Genomic DNA, 21,681 nt, shown 5'->3' with positions numbered 1-21,681 from the left:
ATTATATATTCAGGAGTAATCCAAGGTTTCTCTGAAGCTCTGTAAAATATTCCGAATGACTGACAGTAAAGCAAAAATGTAGAGCGTAGCTGCTGTGAAATGCAAGATGAGAGTTTGAGACCACCATGGAGTTTTCTGCTCCATGAGTTGTTTTGCCCTCTGCTGTTGTCTGTGCCGTCACTCTGACGCTCTGCTAAGTAGGATCAGTCTTAATTCAGCAAAAATCTTCCTGTGTAGCATGAAGCATATTTCAAGGTCTCACTGATGTCAATAGAACTGAAATGTAGGTTTAAGCAAAGGTTGTTTTTAAGCACCTCGCTAAATATGTTCAGGACAGCATGCAGGGATGTATGCCATGTGTCTTTGCATCCTGATTTGTGAATTATCAGCTTCTGTAGGAATCAGTCCCAGGACCAGAATGTTGCCATTGCCTACTCTCAATCTTGTCCTGATATGCTAGTTTTTAGTTAAAACACAGACACTAACATTTTTGTTCATTTGTCTCTGCTCAGACATGTCCACAGACGAACTACACTCCCCCACACAGAAGGACCTTCTCCACACGGACAATTTACAACCTTACAGGGCACAATGTGGAGACCTACATTCTGGCAACTACCAAAGACTTCCTGCAAAAACGGTACAGCATAAATCTCCAGTTCTTCTCCTCTGAATTGTACCGGGAGCAGCCTCTTATACATGTCATATCCACTGGGCTTGAAGAGGTGACAGGGCAGTAGGGGTTTAGAAGGGCCTCTCTGCTGATAGTCTCTGTGAATCTGGTGAAAAGAGGTAAAACGTCCTGCAATCATGGAGTTAAAGATACAGATTCGTGCAAGTGCTCCGCTTGATCATAGTGGAGATAGCCTAGGGGTAACGTGTCAATCATCTGATAGGCTGATGGCTGGATCCACAGACAAGCCTTTGTCTGACTCAGAAATGCTTAAAAAGAGGAAAATCTGACACAGCTTGTCATGAAGCAAACCCTGGGGACAGACTTTCCTCCAGGTTTGATTCTCTGAAAAGTCTCAGTGTGTGCTTCACTTAAACAAGTGCATCCATTCCAGTGAAATTAGAGGCTGAACGTTTTCTTGCACCATGGGGCTGTTAGAGCTATTAGTGTGTCTGGACTCTGCAACACAGCTGCGCAGCATGTCTTAGGGCAAAAATAGCCTGCCATTAAGGTTGTCAAGGAATATGTTAATCTGCCATCGATTTAAACTGAGCTGCTCATCTTTTGGGTAAGAAGCAGTCCACTTATTCCAATGTGGTAGGCAAGTGGGTTAGGAGTCCATGTGGCTCCAAAATGTTTCCCAGGTGGGGGTTTTCAGCACAGTTTTGTGATAGTGCTGCCAAGATTCTGTTTCCCTTTTTCCCCCAAATAAGGGCTCCTGCAGCAGTGTTGGCTTGGCCACACACTACGTACTGGGATAAGTTCTTTTAAGTCAAGCTAGAATTAACTGGGGTGACAGTGGCACACTAACATGCACCAATCGAAGGTATTAAAGCTTTTGAATGAGGGTAGCAATGCATTTCCCTCTGGTTTTCACTCAGGTATGGTGGCTGGAGCTTCGGGCTGCCTTTGACAACCGATCTTCAGTTCGATATCAGGCCAGTGCCCCCCAACAGAACATTGACTAAGGTAACTAACCTCCATCTGCTCGTCCTAGCAGGGGAAGTGTGGGTTCCAGGAGAAGTGATGTCGAGTTCAGGGATATTTCAGAAAATAAAGTGAAACCCTCTGAAATCTGCAGCTTGGCATGGGCGAGATGACTTGCAGTTCATTTCCTTTTCTCTCCCCATTCTTCTTTATTGGTCTGACTTCTCGTGCTAGTAGGAGACAATTTTTCTGCTGTCATAATTTTATTATACAGAGGTGAAAAGATCAATTAGTAGCACCTTTATCTCATGAGGGAACATATGTACCTTAACTAGGGCTGTCTGGTACATCCTGAGATACCCGTTTCTCTGTTTCTGCTCAGTGAAAATGTTGTAACGCATCAGCATTAAAAGCACCAAGGCTGAAATCTGAGGTAGTAGGGAAATGCAAGAGAGTTGACAAGATCCTGTGATCTCATTGCAAAACCTAGCTACCAGGAGAGTGTTCCTGCAAGAGCAGCGCTGTTTTAAGAGGTGGCTCCAATAAAAGCGAATCACAGGGTTTATTGTTTCACTAACACTCGGAGCTCATGTAATGAATTTGCAGATATTTTCACCCCTCCAATCTTACAGCTTCAACTTAGGTCTGAAAGCATTGTTATTTGCTTATCACATGTCAGATTTAATACCTGGAAACCTTGATAGTGTTGGAAGCAGGGCAGACCCCAGTCCTTGTTCTGCTGGGGCAAGGAGAATGAAATCACTGAGCACACAGGACTTGGGGATATGCAAAGGTGGATGCTGTGGGCTGCGCTTAAGCCTCTAACCTTAATAGCCTAAGCTCTCTGTCCTTTGATAGGTAATTTATATCTCCAACTGGGTGCTGTGGGTTGTGCCTAAAGTAGGTGATGGTAAATCCCCCCAAAGTGCATGTCCTGTGACCTGATTTTTTTCCCTCTCGGTTCTCAGGGTTTATCACGGTATAGGTAAGAAAAGTTACCACGGGGAGGGAAGGGCTGTTGCTGAATGAGAAGGTGACAACTGGCTGTTTTCTCCCCTAAAGCAACCTTTTTCCCCCTGGCTTTCAAGGAGTGTTAGACATTCGACTGCTTAGCCTTCTTTGGGAAGTCTCCACTGATGGTGTTCATCAGATCTGAGCAACTTATTACAGAGAAGAAAACAAGTGTCTGTATGCTTTATGTCACATATCCAGCTAGTGCTTCTTTCTTCTCTCCCAGAAGGCAAATGAAGCTGATGGGACTGCTTGTACTGAAAGTGAAATGTGCTTTTGTACTCATTCGGTACTTGATGTGGCTTAATCATTGGACTTTAACTTGTAGAGCTTATGACTTTAGATAACAACCATGGAATGATTCATTTGTGCAAGCAGAACAAACCAAAATGTTATCAGTAACAATTTCTCTCCTAAATTGTTTCAATTTCTCAATTGTGTGCAGGTGTGGTATAATCCCGAAGGTTATCACAGCCTTCCAGCCTACCTCAACAGCTTGAACAACTTCATTCTTCGAGCTAACTTGCCAAAAAATGAGACTTCCCAATATGGTAAGTGTCCCTTTACATGAGCAGGTAATTTCTCCCCTTTGGGGGGAATATCCTGGTTTTGTTGAAATCGATGACAACACTTACCTTGACTTCAATGAGGCCATTTCTTTATTCCCAGTTATGCAATTCCTTTAAAAACAGAATTGAAAAACATGAATAAATCACATATTTAATTTGTCTTTGTCAAAGACTCAGGGGAGCTGGACAGGGAAGACCCCAGCTCTTATGTAAAACACTTCCTTCATCCAAAAAATGCCAATGGTTGCTATTTGATTTATTGCCTCTCATCATGGTACTGAAATAGCTGTCTCTTGATAGATGCCCATTAGTTATGCATAGAAAGGCTACTTTAGATCATCTCCAGGGGTGGTTTAAATTAGTAAATTTTAATATGTCAGCCTTCTGCTGAGAGCAACTCAGTATGTGTGGGTATGTGTATGTTTGTGTTTGAGACAGAGTGTGTGAGATTAAGCGAGAAACCTAATTTTCAGCTATATTTTTTCCTCTGACACACGACATACACAGATTCCAAGGAGTCTTAGAAACCCATTTGGGGTTATCAGTTCTCATAGCTTCTCCTCAGTAATGTAATGCAGCAACCCAAATTCCTGCTGATAAACCAGGGCGCCCTATCTTACCGTTTACAATTTAGGCTACGTTAAGGGTGTAGCGTGGGCACAAATATGTCTCTGTGTGTATGCCTGTCTCTAGAGATGGAGGGGTGCAGGGAGAAGAGAAAGAGATTTATGTTGATGCCATTTTGAGAAATCTTATACAGAGATTTATGGGATCTGACAAGAGTAGCAATTGTGTGCAGGAATGCCCTACCAATTGATTTTCTTTGACAAATGGTGCCCTTCCAGCCATGTCCTCGTCATTCCTAGCACCCCCTCACCTCAGAGGCCTGCCGTTCCAGGTGACAGTGAAATAGGTGACAGTGTCTCTTTGCTCATAAGACTGTTCCTCACTGATGTGTCCAAATTGAACTTTAATGGAAAAGGCATCAGGTCTGAAGCTTTGAGTGCCATGCCATGAATTAAAGAAACAGCAGAATGCTGATTACAAGTCAAAACAGCATGTGTCTCTTCCCACCTCCACATACCGATGCACTAAAACTCCCCTCACAACAAGCTTGGCTCACAAGCAAAACCAGTGCCTTGTCCCCGCCGCCATCCTAAAATACCCACTGGCTCGTGCCTTTGAGATTTGCAGCATGCCCTCCAGGTCAGAAGGTTCAAGGTCTTTGGTGCGCGCTGCAGGAGCGTATCACAAGGCTGCCAGCCCCTGCCCGGGTGCAGAGAGAGGAGACCTGAGCCAGGCGCTTCCAGCGGCAGGAACATCCCAGAGCAGCTGAATTATTAAGCAGTGAAGCTTCTTGCCCTGTCTCTGTATTCCCAACACATGCTGTAGCGAGAGCAAAGGCAGGAAGCTTGTGTGAACAGTCAGAAAGTTTTCACAGGGAAAGTTTATACCAGCAAAATAACAATTTTCAGTGGGAAAGAATACCAGCAGGTTTTATTCCATCTGTCCTGCTGCTTATGTGTTTTTGGAAAGAAATGCTTAGTAGTAAATGACCAGACAGATAATTCTCCGCTTCCCACTAATGATCCAAGCCATAGAATGGGGGAAATAAAATGAATGGACGAGGATACCTCCCCTGGGGTAGTGTAAATCCAGTTTGAAATACAATTGAACAGATGTTCTGCGTGGTATGTTCTTGGCAGCTAAATCTATTTGTTGTTGTGACAAGTAAATGACAGCTTAAGAACCATTGAAATGGCCAGATAAAAGTGTGTTGTCATTTCAGCAGTTTGAAAGAGGTGCCAGTCCCGCTTTAGAGGTTTGACTTAGACTCTGTATATTTTTAAAAAATACATAAAAAGCTTTTTACCCTGTCACTAAGCAAGTCATAATAGCTTTTGACTTATGTATATTGTGCTTTCTCTTCTTTCAATCCCAACCAACAAAAAAGAGAAAGCATTGAAATGGAAATTTTGACTTCTAGCCTAAGCTTCAGTAAAGGAAAATGGCTTTATAGTGAAGTATCAACAGATTAGACAGACGGTATCTTTCTTTCTCTTTCTCTTTTACAGAAGGGAAACATTTCCTGACTGTTTGTGTGGCTTTATCAGCAGCCCAAGATTTTAACTCCATTTCTCTCACTGATGACAAGACTGAGATGTTGGGTTTTTTTTTTTCCCCTCTCCAAAATTAATTTCCTATGAAATCTTCCTTTTCAAATTTATTTGCTCAGTATGGCACTTAGTCAGCTAAATCCACAGTCTCCTCCTTTCTGGTCCCCATGTCGGAGTGCTCGTTCATAGGGAAAATAGCGTAGAATAATTCTTCCTCGTATAACTGCTGAAAGTCAGGCACCTGGCTGTAAGGCGCTTACATTTCAGAGGTGGCATGTTCTAGCAAATCTCTCTGGATTTAATAGAGGTCCTCCAGCACTCCCTGAGAACTGAGGCATTTACTTAGGTGCCTAAATACGGATTAAGAACCTTGTTTTTAGGCACATAAACATCTTGGCCTAAACCCTTTCTCAGGTGCCAGAGTCTTAGAGCCTGAGCTGTTGTCTTGGTGGGACCAAGGCAGAGACCTTCACTGGAGGTTGGAACTGGCCCACCAGAGCCCCCCAAGTTCCTCCCTTTGTTAGAAAACTCTGTTTTTATAGGCACAAATTGCCTCTGAACAAAGCAAATGCGCTGTGATGAACAATACTAGTATATTTTGAGCTAGGTGTTCTCTTTGGTAAAGAAGTACTTAAACTAAATCTTATAAAGATAACTGTACATGAGCAGAAAACTTCTCTCTTGCAGCTTGTGCTTGATACAAACCCATTTTTAAGGGATCTTTTTGGAAAACATCACGCTGGGCTTACAAATGCATTTTTGCTAGTTCCTTTGGACAAAATGATCTTTTTCTTTTCCCCCCCCCCAGCTGTGTAAGACAGAATAGTTCAGAATTAACTCATTGCCAAACTGTGAACAAAAGTGTCTGTAGCTTACTTGGGTTTATGCGAGCATCTCAACAGATGCCCATATTGAGAAAGACATATATCATAGGAAGATAATAGTTGTGGAGAGAGCCAATAGGGAATGATTTGTTTCTAGTGATAAAAGAACAAATGAAATTAAGTGAGAACATCAAACAGCAGCTTTAAAAAAACCCATACTCATTAGTTTTGAATGTGTCAATGTTGAGGAATCTAACCTAAAATACCTGGACCCACAAGCATGTGCCTAATTTTACGTGTGGGAGTGCTCTCACTGAAGTGAATGATATTATCAGCCAGATAGATGCAGAAACAAGGCCTAGAGTTTGAATTTCAGATCTGCTGTGCATCGAAGTGAAGTCATAGGAAAAATGAGGATGCTCAAAATTCTGCCCAAGATCACACCAAGATGACAGAGCAAAAACAGGCTTTTGATATGCTTTTCTTCTCTACTCAGAGTTTTCTGTATTACTGTCAATATCAGGAACAGGTGAAGGAAGCTTTAAGTTAGCCACATTTTCAATTTCTTTTCTTTTTGTTTTTGTAGGTATTTTCTTATCAGCTCACCCATATCCTGGAGGACAGAGTCAAGAACAAGTAATGTAAGAAAGTTCATTTGGCTGATGCCCGAATTGTTTAGCTTCAAAAGGAGCAAGCTGGCTTCTTGGAAACCATTAAACAGCCTAAATTACTGAATATCTTTCTCTAAATGATGAAAATGCTCTCTTCCTTGTCTTCATTCCCCCTACACGAGTAGCATCCTGCATGCCACAGAGCTGCTGATTCCTGTTTCGTTGTAGGAACCCATATAGATCTGGAGGTCACAGTTACAGCATCACACGTTTTTGTACTTTGGACAATAATAATAATTACATAATTTTCCTTTTGACCTTTCCAATCAATGTTATGGTACAGTGTTACGACTCAGTGCTGTGAACCCTTTTTGCTAGGCATAATTAACATCAGCAAAAGATGCTGCCACAGAATCAGGACCTCTTTGCTTTTGAGCTCTGAACAGTGCCTCTGCCATGGGGGAAATGTGCTACTTTGACTCACCATATACATCTTTCTCCACTTTCTCCCCAGGCTCAACAGCTTACTCGACATCATCGTTTCAATGTCTGTTTTGGTTGGCTACTCTATCACAACGGCAAGCTTTGTGCTCTACGTGGTAAAAGAACATCAAACCAAAGCCAAACAACTGCAGCATATTTCAGGCATGGGGATGACAAGCTATTGGGTGACTAACTTCGTTTATGATCTGGTAAATAATTCACATTCCTAAATGCACCAAGAGTAGCATTACACAGCAGGGGAAAAAAAGTTCTTTATTTAAAGTTGGTTGCCAAGACTTCTTAATATTATTACTACCAAGAGCGTAATGTAGTAATTGTTCTCCAAGGCATTGAAGACTATTAAATGTGAACCGCAACACTGGATTTTGCTAAGCGAAGGCATTCCTTCTCTCTCGAGTGTATGCAAAACACTCAGCACATTTATATGAGAGCAACACAGAACAGGCCAGAGCTTGATTTCAATTTTAACATGCAAGCAGCAAGCTGCTTTTCTTTTAGCTTGCAGGGCTAGATTAGTTGTCGTGCAGGCTTTACGCATCTGGGGTAAGGCTTTGGGGCTTGAGGCTACAGCCGTTTTGGAAACCCTGGGAGTACGGGGTGTGACATTAGCAGACATCTCACAGCTGACACTCCCCTGTTGGGCAAAAATCCATTGCTGGCTTGAATGTTCTCTTTAAGATTATATATTATAAAGGTTTTTAAGCCAAGGAAAGTGTTGTGGTTTGACCCCAGCCAGCAACTAAGCACCACATAGCACAGAAAGCTACTAATGCAGCTATATGCCTTCCAGGGCCTGAGCAAGTTCCTTTCTACAGTGCTGCACTGCACTGTATAGATTTACCACCTTGTTCCTATAGATAGTTGAGCTCCCCAGCACTGTCCTGCATTATGTGGCATAGGCATGTCCTTGTTCTCCCTGAAGTTAAGTTTCCTCATGGTAAAGAGGGTTAATAGCACTGCTGGAAAGCATCGCTGGGCTAAGAGGATAAATATGCACAGTGTCTATAGACTGAAGTGCTTTGTGTCTTATGAATTACCTTCGGTGCACGATGTCAAACCCTCACATAGACAGAGATCTGCAAGTGCAGACTATCTCTGCTTGTGAGCTTTGGCATTGCCAGCTATGCTGTAATGGTGATCAGCTCTATGTATCCGGCAAATTTCTATTGATGCAATTCTGCTAGTGCCTAAAATCCCAGTGATATCATCAGTTCCCGAAAATATGAAAATCTTCAAGGGCATTTGGGTGGCCAGCCCTCTTTGATGCAGTGAGGGCTGAGGGCTGAAATCCCTTAGGGAATGTGAGCCTCGACTCTTTCTGCAGAGCACAGCCTAAGCTTCTAGGTGTTTTGGTTAACACGATGCACACTAACAAAGCAGTCCTAACGATACAGTTCTCACCACTAAGTTGTCTAAACTGCCTGCTTATAGGGGCTGGTGTGATTAGGCAACAGCACAAGTATCTCCTGCCTTGCAGGGGGGGCTTGAAAGGGGTCTGAAGGCAGCGTGGCTGCAGTCTGGCTTGGCAGAGCAGCCCCGAGTTGCAGTGCAGGGGTGGGGATGGGGCAGGCCCGTGTCTGCTTCCCTGATCCAGGCCCTTGCTCCAGCACTGCATGTTTGTAAATCAGCCTGTGGAAAAATCCCCAGAGTCCTTGCCACAATCAGTATTCAGCGGGCTGAAACTAATCCAGTGCTCTCGGCAACTTGATATTTCTCAGTGAATCCCTGCCAGTAAATTCTGTTAAATCCCGAAGCTGGGGAAGAGAGGAACCTCTCAAAGCAGACGTTTGGTAGGTCCCTGGCTTGACTCAACATTATAAAAGACTAGATTTACAGGACACAATGAAGTGGTCTGACTGCAAGGCTAACAGAAAACCCAAAGGGGTATTTTTCATTCACAACCTTTTTTTAAGGCACTTTCTGCCCACAGTCCTGAATGTTGAGGCTTAGCCTATTCAAAGTGGCTTTGTGGGAATTCATTTGCAAGACTCCCGAAAGTCTCAGGAGGACTGAGACCCCACGTGTATTTGGTTTCCCTTAGAAAACCCAAGCTTCACTTGTGGGACCAGTTTCAGACCTGGCATTGTTCCTTCTGCATAGTTCTAGAAAAATGTTTAAGAATTATCATCCTAATAACATCTTTTTAATATCATTTTGCAGGTACTTTTTATGGTCCCTATTGGACTCTCAATAGGAGTTATTTCATCCTTCCAGATACCAGCTTTCTGCAACAACAATAACTTACTGGCAGTATTTCTTCTGCTGTTACTGTTTGGGTAAGTGTAGAGCTTAGTTATTTAAATATCGTTGCACAGAGTGAGGAACTGGATATTGTAGGCTGCTGCAATTTGAGGTCCAAGACGTGGGCTTTTTTCTTCAACATGCACTTTACAAATGGTGACTCGTTCCTAGTGCTTCTTCCAAGAGCAGTGAGCTAAACTACTGTTGTCATGCCTGCTTTACTCAAAGCAAACTCTGCGTGAGAATATGAAATATTCAAGGTCACAGTGACAGCCCAAGCTGTAAGCAGATGCTTACCGAACTATTGCAAAGTTCAAGATATAGAAGCATTTCAAAATCAGAGAGGGGGGGAAGAAAAAACCAAACAGCAGCACAATTCAGGAAAACTTAGCAAAACTGTCTCCCTAGCTTTGAATCCTCCAGGCCCAGTCTGTCTGCTTTCAGTTGGGGCTCCATGTTCAAAGTATGAATCATAAACAACTTCTCCAAATTCTAACAGATACAAAGGCATTTTTCCTTCTTTAAGCTCCTGTAATACGGAAATCTAGTCACAGGCCAAAACAGAACTGTTACGTTGTCTGAGGTCTTTAGTTGTTTGTTTTCAATAACACTTTGAGTTACTGTAGTATTCTCTGCACTGTTGGTGATTTATAGATACGCAACGTTTTCATGGATGTACCTGCTGGCTGGGTTTTTCAAAGAAACAGGAATGGCCTTCATTGTTTACGTCTGCGTCAACTTGTTCTTTGGCATCAATACCATCATTACTCACTCGGTTGTATTTCTGCTCTCCCAGGAAAAGGCCACGGACCAGGTAGGAACCTGACTAATAGTAAGCCCTTGGTGAAACAACAGGAGGCTTCCTGTTGAGTTTGGTGGGTTTGATCAGGTCCTTAGCAACTGGCTGGCTTCAAGATATTTGAGGTAGACCAAGCAGAGGACACTAGTCGCAGGACTTAATGGGGTTCTCCATAGACAGGACATGAGTCAAATACGAATCTTGCTTGTCTGTAAATCTGCACCTCCAGCAAAGAAGGAAATGATGGCGACAGAGGGGAGAATACAAAAAGAGAGGTAGAAAACTGCCCGTGCAGAGAAGGGCAGGAGGTAGGTATAGATGTTTGATAAAAAGTTGATGGGGACTTTGAACCATTGCTAAGTTCTTGCAGTACGAACTGTGGAGAGTGACAACTAGATGTCATTGTCCTGAGTCTGACATGTGCTGCATTAAGCCCAGCACCGGCTGTCTGTCATCTAGATCTGTAATGCAATCATCTTCTCCCTGCAAGGATGAAAAATGACTCGGAGACAGTGATGATTCCCTAAAGTAAAGCATTCTCTTAAACTGAGATATCCCTGGGAATCACTGGGATAAAATGTACACCTTACATTTAGTTTTCTTCTTTTATGAAGGTCAATTACTTTGTAAAACAATAGCTGGGTTGGATTTTTCTCTCTAGCTGGATAGTGCTTGTTTAGCAACCCTCTGGATTTTAGGGATGTGCAATTATGATAATCTTCTATCCCTCTGTGCCCCAGTGGCAAGGATTCAGTCTCTTTCCATGCTAATTTACTGCCTCTCCACTTTGCTGTGTGCACTAATCCTTTCTTCTGCTAGAAATGTACCAAATCTCCATGTACGAGAGTTTGTAAGTATGAGACTGCCCTTCTATGTCTCTTAAAGCCAAATCTTGTGCTTTATGGAGATGTTTGTCCAAGGAAAACAGATAGGACAGTTCTCCAGAGGAGCAGGATTGGTGAGTGGGCTGTGCCCCGCAGCAGGCTGGCGCAGCGGCTCTGTAGTTTTGGGAGGCACAGTGCAGCTCAGTGGCAGGATTCAGCTCTGGCTCGTGGGTGCGTTTCGGGCTGCTGCATGCACAGAGTGAGGCAGCTGGAGCAGCAATGAGGGACTGCGCCAGGAACTGGCTACTGTTTGCTATGGGTGATCACAACCTCAGAGCTGCCTGTTGACTTTTCTGACCTTATGCCTGTGAAACGAGCTGTCTCCAGAGCTCTTTGCTCTCAATTTATCTCTGCTCTGAGACACAAGCAAATCCCAATGTAATTGTTACACTTCAGTCCCACAGTAAAACCTATGAATTTATTCCATGAATAAAAACAGTGACTGACTGTGCTGCTTTTTGTTTTTTTCAGGGCTTGCATGATCTCGCTGAAAACTTAAGGCATGTGTTCCTTCTGTTCCCACAATTTTGCTTTGGCTATGGCTTGATTGAACTGTCACAGGATCAAGCGCTGCTGGGCTTCTTAAAAGCCTATGGAGTGGACTACCCTGACAAAACCTTTGAGCTGGACAAGACCACATCCAAGCTGTTTGCCATGTTTATCCAGGGCACCGTGTTTTTTGCCATTCGTCTTACAGTTCATGACAGGATGATTCAGAGAGTTTGGAACAACATACTAGAGTAAGTAACATCTGGAGTCTTGCAATGAAAAACAGACCAAGCCAGCGTTCAGTGGTTTAATTCTGGGCTCTTGCACCATCATTGTCAGTTATGAAGCCCATAAATTTCCAAGACACTTTGCAAACATGGAGTAAGTTTTCTCTGGCAGCAGTCCCGGTACCTACCAGTAATTAGAGTACTAACTAATAGAGGTATAGGTTAGTGGAGTCCCTTGATAGTCCTTGCTGGATGAGAGTATGGCCCTTGTTTCAGGGCTCTGGGTTTGGTGGGCTGATGTTCAGCTGGCTGGTAAGAGCAGTCAGCCCACCGACAGCTGTTTGAATCTCCCCGTCTCCTCTGGCCTGGGTGCAGACAGGGAAGAGGAAGAACAGTCCTGTCACCTGCATTACAAGTGTGTCCACAAGGCAGGACCTCCTCCAGCTCGGAATATTTGCTGAAAAAGAGAAAAAAAATTAGGCAGAAAGAGAACATTGGGTTTTTAAATTCCCTAAATGGTGCAAATATCAGGAGAGAATAGAAACTGTCTGTATACCTCTGTATTTTTTGCATGCCCTGGGATGTCGCAGGAAGGCTCCTTAGTATCCCAAGCACACAGGCCCACTGCTGTCTGCTTGCCAGAGGGTAAAGCCCCCTTTCTGCCCTCCCCATAGGTTCCTGTTTGACAGAGTGCACGGCAAAGCATCGCTTCTGCCACCCGCGGCTGAAGAGGATGGAGACGTCCAGGCAGAGAGGAATCGGGTGGAGTCTGGCAAAGCTGATTTCGACGTGGTGCAGCTCCAGAATCTCACAAAGATCTACCACCTTCCTCACAAACGCATCACGGCTGTGAAAAACATCAGCCTTGGGATCCCTGCTGGAGAGGTAAGCGAGGAGAAAAGGCTGTGGGCACCTTCTGCCCTGGGGAGGGAAACTGGAACAGATCCACAGTCTCACTGTCATCTTCTCTCCCACTCCTTCCTGCTGTCCCAGCATGACTGTAATGGTTTGTTCTGCTCTGACCTCTTCCTTCCTTCCTTTGCCTTAGTTATTGATTCTTGGGGTTATGGAAGTGACTAAAGGCTCCTGGTGGATTTGGGACACCAAGTGATAGTTTGAAGGCTCTAGGAAGAGGAAAAGTGGATGGGACAGTGATGGAGCTGTACTCAGAGCAAAATGTCTGCGTGCTGTGTTTGTACAGCATCTAGCACAGTGCAATTTTTGGGGGTCACTGTGGATTACTGTCTGGTAAATGAAGACAGCAGAATTTGTCCAGTTGCAATTATTCACCTAAACTGTTTGGTGAGTCAGGCTTATCTACTTGTATTTCCCATCGGAGAAAGACAAATCACTTCAGCTGAACACGTTTTCACGACTCAAGACTTAAAACTAACTCTAAAGGAAAAAAGATTCTTTGGTCATGTCAGTGCAGTTACCTACAAAAACACTGACTCATGAGAAAAGACAGGAGCATACGGAACACCTCTGAGACCCAGAGGAAAGTTCATGGGGCCTCTGGAGACCAGACCCTGCCTCAGGCTGTGCACCTTGACTTGTGGGGAAGCTTGGAAGTAATCCTTGGTACCTCATTTTTTTTGATTGCCTGGGTCCCGCTGAGATACTGGGATGAAAGGATGTAGGGTGCTGGGCAGGAGGACAGCAGCCTCGCATCGAGACTGTGGCACTGATCTTTCTGGCAGAGGCTTTTTTCCAAGCCGCAACTGGCATCGAGGTTTCTAGCTTCTGGCAAAAGTCAGCCTGATGCTGGTGTCAGCAGAGGCCATGGCCCTGTGCCGCAGACTGTGCACAGATACCGTCCCTGCACGGACCTCGAGGTGGGGAAGAGCCTTGGGTCGACGCTGTGCCTCTGCAGTGGGCCCAACACGCGAGGATTTTCACATCAGCTGGTCTGTACTAACAATATCAAAATAATAGTAATTATCAGCACAATGGTAATTGCTTATGCAACACACAACTGCGTATCTCCAACCTTAGCAATAAAACACAGATTTTAGCGTGAGATACTGAACTGCACTACAGGGAGCCAGTTCTTAATCTTATTAATGTAGTGCATTAGTGAGATTATTTGACAAAAATCTTGTGTCACATTAAGGTCTTACCAATGACAGCACAAACCTCATTCACCTCATTCCTATGAATAGCTCTGTTCCTGTCAATGGGAGGCTTTGCACAAATTAGATGATCAGGATTTGGCCTGTCAGATGAGCTCACTGCAAAAATGCACCTTGCAGTAAAAGGAATGACTCTATTAGAGACACATCCTTGATTCTTCACCATATTAAACAAATGGTCCTAATATAAGCTGCAGTATATTGCACCATAAACAACCTCCATTATAACGTTCGTATGCTCTTGAGTACCTCTGCCGCTCTTGCAATTCATCTTGCTCAAGGGTCCAGAGAAAAGAAGAGACGAGATGCACTGAGCACTCATCTCGGAGCAATATTTCTGTATTATAAATGGTTACAGCATGGTTACATTTCTACCTTTCTTTCCCACAACCCAGTGCTTTGGCTTGCTTGGCGTGAACGGAGCTGGAAAGACGACCATCTTTAAGATGTTGACAGGCGATATCGGAGCATCCAGCGGAAGGTTGCGGGTCCAGGATCATTCTGGGTATGGAGGATGTGATTTCTGGGGAAGAGGCGTGAGCAAATCAGCCTGGGAGCAGTTTTTAAGGCTGGATGGCAAAGGAAAAGAAATGTAAAAGTCCGAAACAAAAAAAAATATTTAAAACAGAGCAAAAATAAATAAGGCAGGGAATTTCATCCTTTGAAGATGGTATAGTTGCTTCCCTAGAGTTTGCATTTTGCTGTCGTACCTCTTTGTTCTCAGTGGTGTTTCTTTCACTTCATTCCGTTGCAAATGGGATCAGATCCTCAGCTGAGTGTGATCCCACTTCTGAGCTAGAATCTTGAGACCACTAGGACTCATCTCAAAGCGCTCTTTAACAGGAGAAGGCTTGGTGGCAGCTGTGCCATCTGAAGTGCTGGCGGTAATTGGTGAGCTATGTACTAGACATCGTGACTAACAGACATTGCAAATACAATTCTTTCTTTGCAGAACTGAGGGCCTAAAAGGTGAAGGTCTGCAAATTCATAGCATTTTCCTTCAAGGGTTGGGGAAGGAGTAGGAAGCAGGAGAAAGGGTTTTTTCTCTCTCCTGTCTGATTCCAGAGTGCATTGGAAATTCAGTGTGTTTAAAATGACTTGCTGACTTCCTTACACAGGTCCTTGAATGACATTAGCGAGGCACACTGGTCACTCTTTGGCTACTGTCCTCAAGAAGATGCCTTGGATGACTTGCTGACGGTGGAAGAGCACATGTATTACTATGCTAGGCTCCATGGCATCCCAGAGAGAGAGATCAAAGGAGTGAGTAACACTGGGGCTTGACTTAGAGCATTCTCCAGTTATTGAGAGCCTTTACGTTGATTTAATTAGTCTTTCAATAAATAGATATGCATGTAGTAATCTATACCTGGACATTGTTGTGAAAGCTGTACTCTTGCTCCCATAGGTTGTACTTCAGCTTCTCCACCGGCTGAATCTGATGGCCTACAAAGACAGAGTCACCTCTATGTGCAGTTATGGCACCAACAGAAAATTGTCGACTGCTCTGGCTCTCATTGGGAATCCATCAATTCTGCTGCTGGTGAGAAAAGGGGGCCTTGTTGGGGGGAAGAGGAGCAGATCTCTGGGCTGGCAGAGGAACTTTGACAGTCTAGCAAAACCTTCTTAGGCACAGCTTGCAGGACACTCCCCAAATGCCCATACTTAGCCTGACAACATATGCATCGGAGGAAAGTTTAGATTCCAACAAGCACCCAAATTTTCTTTGAGAGCATAAGAGAGTGGTGAGTCTGCCAGTTTCTCTGTTAGCCTATATTTGCCAATGAAATTCTCCATGTTCCCAGCGCTATCTTGGGTTTTTTGTATCGACTGCCCTGCACAGTGTTGCAAGAAAAGCAGTATCCAAGGCTCCAAATCTGTAGGAGAGCAAAGGACAACTTCCCTCAGGATTAGAACATAGAACTGTTTTTCTAGGTTTGGCTTCCCCTTTTGTCTTTCACTTTGAACTTTCCAGTTCTTCCATGAGATAAGCCATTGTTAAAATAGACCTTTTTGTGCAGTTTTTCCACTTGCTGTGTTTTGAATGTGTGCAATGCAGGTTTCCCAATATTAAATTTGATACCTAGTGGACATAAATGTTCCTTGCCCCAACTTGTATCGGCCCAGCACTAATGCCTTTACTTCTGACCACGTACACCAGCCCTCTAGCTGCTTTTGTGACATAAAAAAAAATCTCAATAAAAATAGAAGGTGAGAAAATTTCCTCCATACTGACTGCTGCCTGAACCCAAGCTGTTTCATTTCTGCCTTACATAAGGCGTTATCCTCAACAATAACAATTTGTCAGTCGGAAATTGGCTAACAATTTTATCAGCAATGCGTAAGATAGCAGATACCATCTTTCATCTCTGGCTTACTGTCTCTCTAAATGGAGAAATGCAACACCTGCTTTGTCAGCATATTGAGAGGGAGCACGTGGTGCACATGGGAACCAAGTGCCAGCGGACAGCTGCTTGTCTGAGGTTATGCCTGTGGTTTTTATGGATATTTAAACCACCATGATATAAAATGCATGATCAATGGTTGATCTTAGATGGTGCTGTCACAGCCGGTCAGTTCCTCTAGAGTCCAACAGAGGTTGAGAGTTCCCACCAGTCACCCGGGGAGCTGTGCAGTTCCAAAGGGCCGTGAGGATGGAGGTCTTAGTCAGGCTGACTTGCTTCCGCTTGAAGGGAGCGTAGGATGTCTCAGTCAAATCCGTAATGCAATTGAAAATAATCCTTCTCCCGGATTTGTACCAGTGTAAGCTCTCCTGTGGGTCCTTACTAGCAAACGTAACACTAATAATGGACCTAAAAAGAGCACAAGTGTTAGGAAGGTCAGATTTTGAGTGCAAATTTATATTCAGTCCTGTCTTTCCCAACAGGATGAACCGAGCTCTGGAATGGATCCAAATGCTAAACGCCACCTTTGGAAAATCATCAGTGAGGAAGTGCAGAACAAATGCTCGGTGATACTCACGTCCCACAGGTAGGGCTGGTTTGGCTCTGTCTCCTGTTTCAGGGTCTGCAGGAGGTGTGGAGAGGCCCGTCCTTCACACTCCCCGTTGGTCCTTGCAGAATTTCAGGGCACCAAGCTATGACAGGTTTGGGGGTTGTTGTGGCTGAATGTGGGTGCCCACAGAGACCCACAACACTTCAGGGAAGATCAGTAATGTTCTCTGATCGCTAAAATAACTATTTTTTTATACCTTCTCAGTGACTTATTAGAGTTTCTTGGTTGGTTTTTCAGCATGGAAGAATGTGAAGCCCTCTGTACCAGGCTGGCTATTATGGTGAACGGGAGTTTTCAGTGCATTGGCTCTTTGCAGCATATCAAGAGCAGGTCAGTAAAATGTACCTATTTCACTTTTACTGAGCGGCGTGTGCAGTTACTCACCTACAGCTTTGAGGGCTCAGAACATGAGACCTTTGTTAATGGGCATCTAAATAACATCATTTTCTGGTTTGTTTCTTACTACACCATTGAAATTCTGTGTTAACTAATGCGCTTTCTCACAGCCTTTTTTCCCAGAGATGTGTTCCCCAAAGTAATCTGTTCACTGCTGAAAATGTGAAATGCATGTTAGGGTTGAGCTTCGATTTTATTAGTTATCACAATAGCTCGGCTTCTTGTTAAGATTCACTCCGGGTTAACAACCCTGACCCCATTCAAGCTGCACTCTGCCTGGATTAGATTTCCCCAAAGAGGCTGTGCAGCACTCTCAAAGGATTTTCTTTATCTGTTTCTCTTTCCTACTGTGTTAATTGTGATTTTCTTTTTCCCCAGGTTTGGAAGAGGATTCACTGTGAAGATGCACTTAAATAGCAACACAGTTAACACTGAGACGCTGACAGAGTTCATGAAATCACACTTTCCAAATACATGCCTGAAGGTAAGCAGGACAAATGCTTTCAGGAGAGGCCCTCTCAATCCCTTCAATTAACCAAGAGCATCTTGCAAAGTAGACATCTTGTAACATACTGTGCACATAGATCCGTGCTCTCAGAGTGTAAGGGATTCATACACACACGTTTGTCAGCACTACCAGCAACGTTGTCCAAGCGCTGGAGCATGCAAGTTCCTTGGTGGCTTAAATAACTTCAGCCAAACAGCTGCAGCGATCCTATAAGGCAGCTGCTAGGTGACCCTCTGCCCCTGGGAATGGTCCCACTGAAGCCTGGACTGCAGGGAGACCCACTTCGTATTCAGTGGGTAATGAGATGGTCGGGTGCTTCCAGTGACTGAATAACTGTAAAACCAGAGTAACCAAGTCACAAATCCCATCCGTTGTCCGTAACCCAATCTCTGCATTAATCAGAACGGCAGACTTGGAGCTGGAAGATGCTATGGCTATCCTCAAGCTTCCAGCTTTGGGGCTTAGTTATCACCTCCCAGTCACAAAAACCACAAAAACTCCCAATGAGGAAACACCGGTCAATACCAGACAATAATATTCTTCACCTTTGGGAGCCAGAAGGAGAGAACACACGCTCTGCCCCTTCATTCTGCCATGGTTCAGCTCCTCTTTGCTTTTGTTCTCAGCCAGACAGCTACCAGATCTGTTGGCTCTTTGTAGGCAGCAACCTTTACCCCATCATTCCTGTTCCCACAGGATCAGCATTTCAGCATGGTGGAGTATCACGTTCCAGTCTCTGCAGGAGGGGTAGCAAATATATTTGATCTTCTGGAAGCCAGCAAAGCAGCCTTCAATATCAGGCACTTCTCAGTGAGTCAAACAACGTTAGAGGAGGTAAGGAATTAAAGATGTGTGGCCATCCATTTAAAACTGTTAACAGGGGAGCAGACTGATGGTTACACACAATGGACTGCTGCACACAACAGACGACATTTTGAAAGGGATTTCCATCTATATTCCTCCTGGGGATACTTCATCAGTACCACTGCCTCCAGATACCTGTGCGGGCGCTAGGAAAGTGCACGTAGAAAGCTGCCTGTAGAATAAAGGATTTGTTCTTCCTTCTGCCACTGCTGACTTCTGCAGTCTCGTGAAAGGGCAGGATTATGAATCACCCCCGAGTCCAGTGCTAGGCTTTCCACCAGTCCTGGGAATGGGCTTGATTTTGCTCTTTCTTGTATTTGGGTTGTAAGTTCATTTAGCATTACTCCAAACCTAGCTTCATGGTTAAGTTCCTTCCATTTTCCCTTGGAAGAACATTCCCTCTGGTATCAAAATCTTGTACGAAACACATCAGCCACAAGGACTACCCAGAAGAAATCATCCTGTTGACCATCAGCATCTGATATATCAGGTCTGCCCCAGAGAGGAGCAAAAACTGCAGCCCTGTAATCCTGCAAATTGTTAGACGTCTGGGGGAGGAGGTCCTCAATATTGTTTTAAAAAGGGGCAGTGGTGAGAGAAACGGGCAGACAAACCTCATGAAGCCCCAAGTCGTGTTTTGTGGGAGGACGGCTTGGATTTGTGTATGTGCAAATGTGATTGCAGGTAGTGTTCGAGTAAGAATATTTTATGTATTCACTAGATACTGTTCAAACGAAGACTGTTAGGTGTGATTATATATACCTATCTATATAATATGCAGTTGCGTGTGTATGGATGTCAATTATATATAGACAGATGGGTTTATAAGTAATAATATAGCTGTATTACACTGTGATCAAAATGAGCTACCACACGGGTATTATGTTGCTAGTACTTTTGAAACATGACCTGCGGGGCAATTGGGTTTTGTACAGGAATGTCTACCTTTGCATCCCAGGTGTCGAGGTACAGGAGCGTGCATCCATTTATGTACATTAGCCCACGGAAGCCCAACATTTGCAATTCTCAAATCCAGCGTGAATCCATTCCTGAGCACTCTCTCCAGGCTCACAGTCAAACGAACAGCCATTCCTTTTGTATATTCACTGATATTATAACTTCTTTTATGCTGTTACATACTGAATGTTCTCCTTTAAACTTCTAGGTTTTCATCAACTTTGCTAAAGATCAAGTAGATCCTGATGGTGTGGATGCAGGTCCTGATGTGACACTGGACAGCTCTGACACAAGTAGCCAAGACAGCACCATAAGCACCATCTATTGAAGGGACCCAACCACAGGGGATCAGAGAAGCTGGGAAAAAGACCTGATGACCCCTCGGGGTCCTTCCAGCCCTGTTTTCTATGATTCTGGGATGGTGGAGAGAAAAAGTTACATTTTCTTAAAATACTTTTTTTTGATATGCACTTATTTTGTTACTAGGAACACAGTAGGCATTTAAGACTGGCATTTGGTTACAAATCAGATTGGTCTTTCCACAGGTTCCTTTTTTTTTCTCCCCCAGTTCTTGTTTTATGATCACTTTTATGCCTGTGAGGACTTAGTTGACATCACCTGCTGCTCGTGGCCATTTGCTTACAGCAGAAATGGCCGTGATGGAGCAGAGGAGCTATCGGCTGTGCAGGGTGTTTCACAAAAAAGCAGCCCCGTGGCTGTCCTCTCTGAAAGCCCACGCTCCACTCCCTGCTCAGCAACAGACTTTCTGGGTGACCCTGAGAAAGCCGCTCAGTTTTGACAGGTTCCCCCCGGTGAAATGGGGTTCACGGCCTCGCGCTACCTCACAGGGGTGTGGCGAGGACGTAGGTGTTATGTACTGAGAGTCGCATATGCCGTTGGTGGGGGCCGTCTTTGGTAATGACATAAAGCTTATCTGTATGTGTGGGTTTTGTCAGTACAAATATAATTATTTTAAAAGTCAGCACTTCCAGTGGTTTCGGTTTGTTCCTGTAGTTTATTCCAGCTCCCTGTAATTCCTCGAGTAAGTCCTCCCGTCCCAGGCAGTTCCTGGCTCTTGGTACCCAACAGAAGATCATTCCACCAAGCAGCCCCTTTCTTCTTCAGGGCTTCTCCATTACAGCAGAAGAATGGTATGCGGCAGGTGTATTGGTTGAATTCTCTGATACGAAATTTGCTTCGTAAGATTGTTTCCCCGAGCAGGGTAAAAGCAATGAGCATCTCCCTTGCTCAGAAAACCTCCCTCTCCCAGGCGGCCCTGCCTGTCTGCTTCCTTTTCGGTGTCCTTCCTCCTCAACACCCGCGCGGTGGCTGCCCCTGTAACTCTAGAGCTGTGTTTTCTATGCATAATAAGGCATAATTAGCTTCTCCTTCAAAGACTTTGCCCTCTGGGTTTAAACGAGATCTCTGCCTCCCTTTGAGCAGCCGCCCCCCAGTAGCTGAGTTCAGCACACCAGCACGCACATCCTGCTTTTTTCCCCCAGAATCATTAACAGGTAGAAGAGTTTAATATTACTCTTTATTATACGTATTCAGCATAAGGCCTCAAAGACTCAGTTTTGGGTCAGGGCATTGATGTACATGGTGCTATTCAAGCACATAATGAACTTAAACTCTTTGAGCTCAATAAACTTACTGTTGCTGGTAAAAGAGATTGCCGATAAAGCCAGGTCGTACTTCCTTGTAAGACCTTGGAGGGCCCATACGGCGTTTGGTTTTGGATTCACACGCACAATTCCAGCCAGAGGGTTTGGGTTTTTTTCCTTTTTTTTTTTCCCCCCCAAAAGCTAATTTGAGCCAAAGGAAACTTTAGATGAAAACTGCAGTGACACATCTTTCTCACCCTGATCATCAGAGCAGTTTTACTAGTTCAGTTCCCATTTGATGCTAAGGCTTGCTGAGATAATCGCGCAAG

The 21,681-nt window shown here is 44.2% G+C and overlaps 1 protein-coding gene across 1 annotated transcript in view; it reads left to right on the top strand.

The window, feature by feature from the left end:
* The window catches only part of ABCA12 (ATP binding cassette subfamily A member 12), an 86,769-nt gene extending 66,568 nt beyond the window's left edge, over nt 1-20,201 (top strand). Inside the window, exons 38-54 of the mRNA XM_075153739.1 lie at nt 513-640; nt 1,555-1,642; nt 3,057-3,162; nt 6,708-6,762; nt 7,247-7,424; nt 9,397-9,512; nt 10,132-10,291; nt 11,632-11,900; nt 12,551-12,761; nt 14,404-14,513; nt 15,127-15,271; nt 15,417-15,551; nt 16,896-16,999; nt 17,261-17,353; nt 17,798-17,903; nt 18,624-18,761; nt 19,957-20,201. Of these exons, the coding sequence (XP_075009840.1) occupies nt 513-640; nt 1,555-1,642; nt 3,057-3,162; nt 6,708-6,762; nt 7,247-7,424; nt 9,397-9,512; nt 10,132-10,291; nt 11,632-11,900; nt 12,551-12,761; nt 14,404-14,513; nt 15,127-15,271; nt 15,417-15,551; nt 16,896-16,999; nt 17,261-17,353; nt 17,798-17,903; nt 18,624-18,761; nt 19,957-20,076 (2,262 nt within the window). The 3' untranslated portion in view covers nt 20,077-20,201. The remainder of the gene's footprint in view (nt 1-512; nt 641-1,554; nt 1,643-3,056; nt 3,163-6,707; nt 6,763-7,246; nt 7,425-9,396; nt 9,513-10,131; nt 10,292-11,631; nt 11,901-12,550; nt 12,762-14,403; nt 14,514-15,126; nt 15,272-15,416; nt 15,552-16,895; nt 17,000-17,260; nt 17,354-17,797; nt 17,904-18,623; nt 18,762-19,956) is intronic.
* The last annotated feature ends 1,480 nt before the right edge of the window (nt 20,202-21,681 follow it).

The sequence above is a fragment of the Calonectris borealis genome, chromosome 6 (genome assembly GCF_964195595.1).
Source record: "Calonectris borealis chromosome 6, bCalBor7.hap1.2, whole genome shotgun sequence".
Classification (NCBI taxonomy): domain Eukaryota; kingdom Metazoa; phylum Chordata; class Aves; order Procellariiformes; family Procellariidae; genus Calonectris; species Calonectris borealis.
Note: the sequence above shows the minus strand (reverse complement) of the source record. Positions and strands in the feature narration are given on the sequence as shown.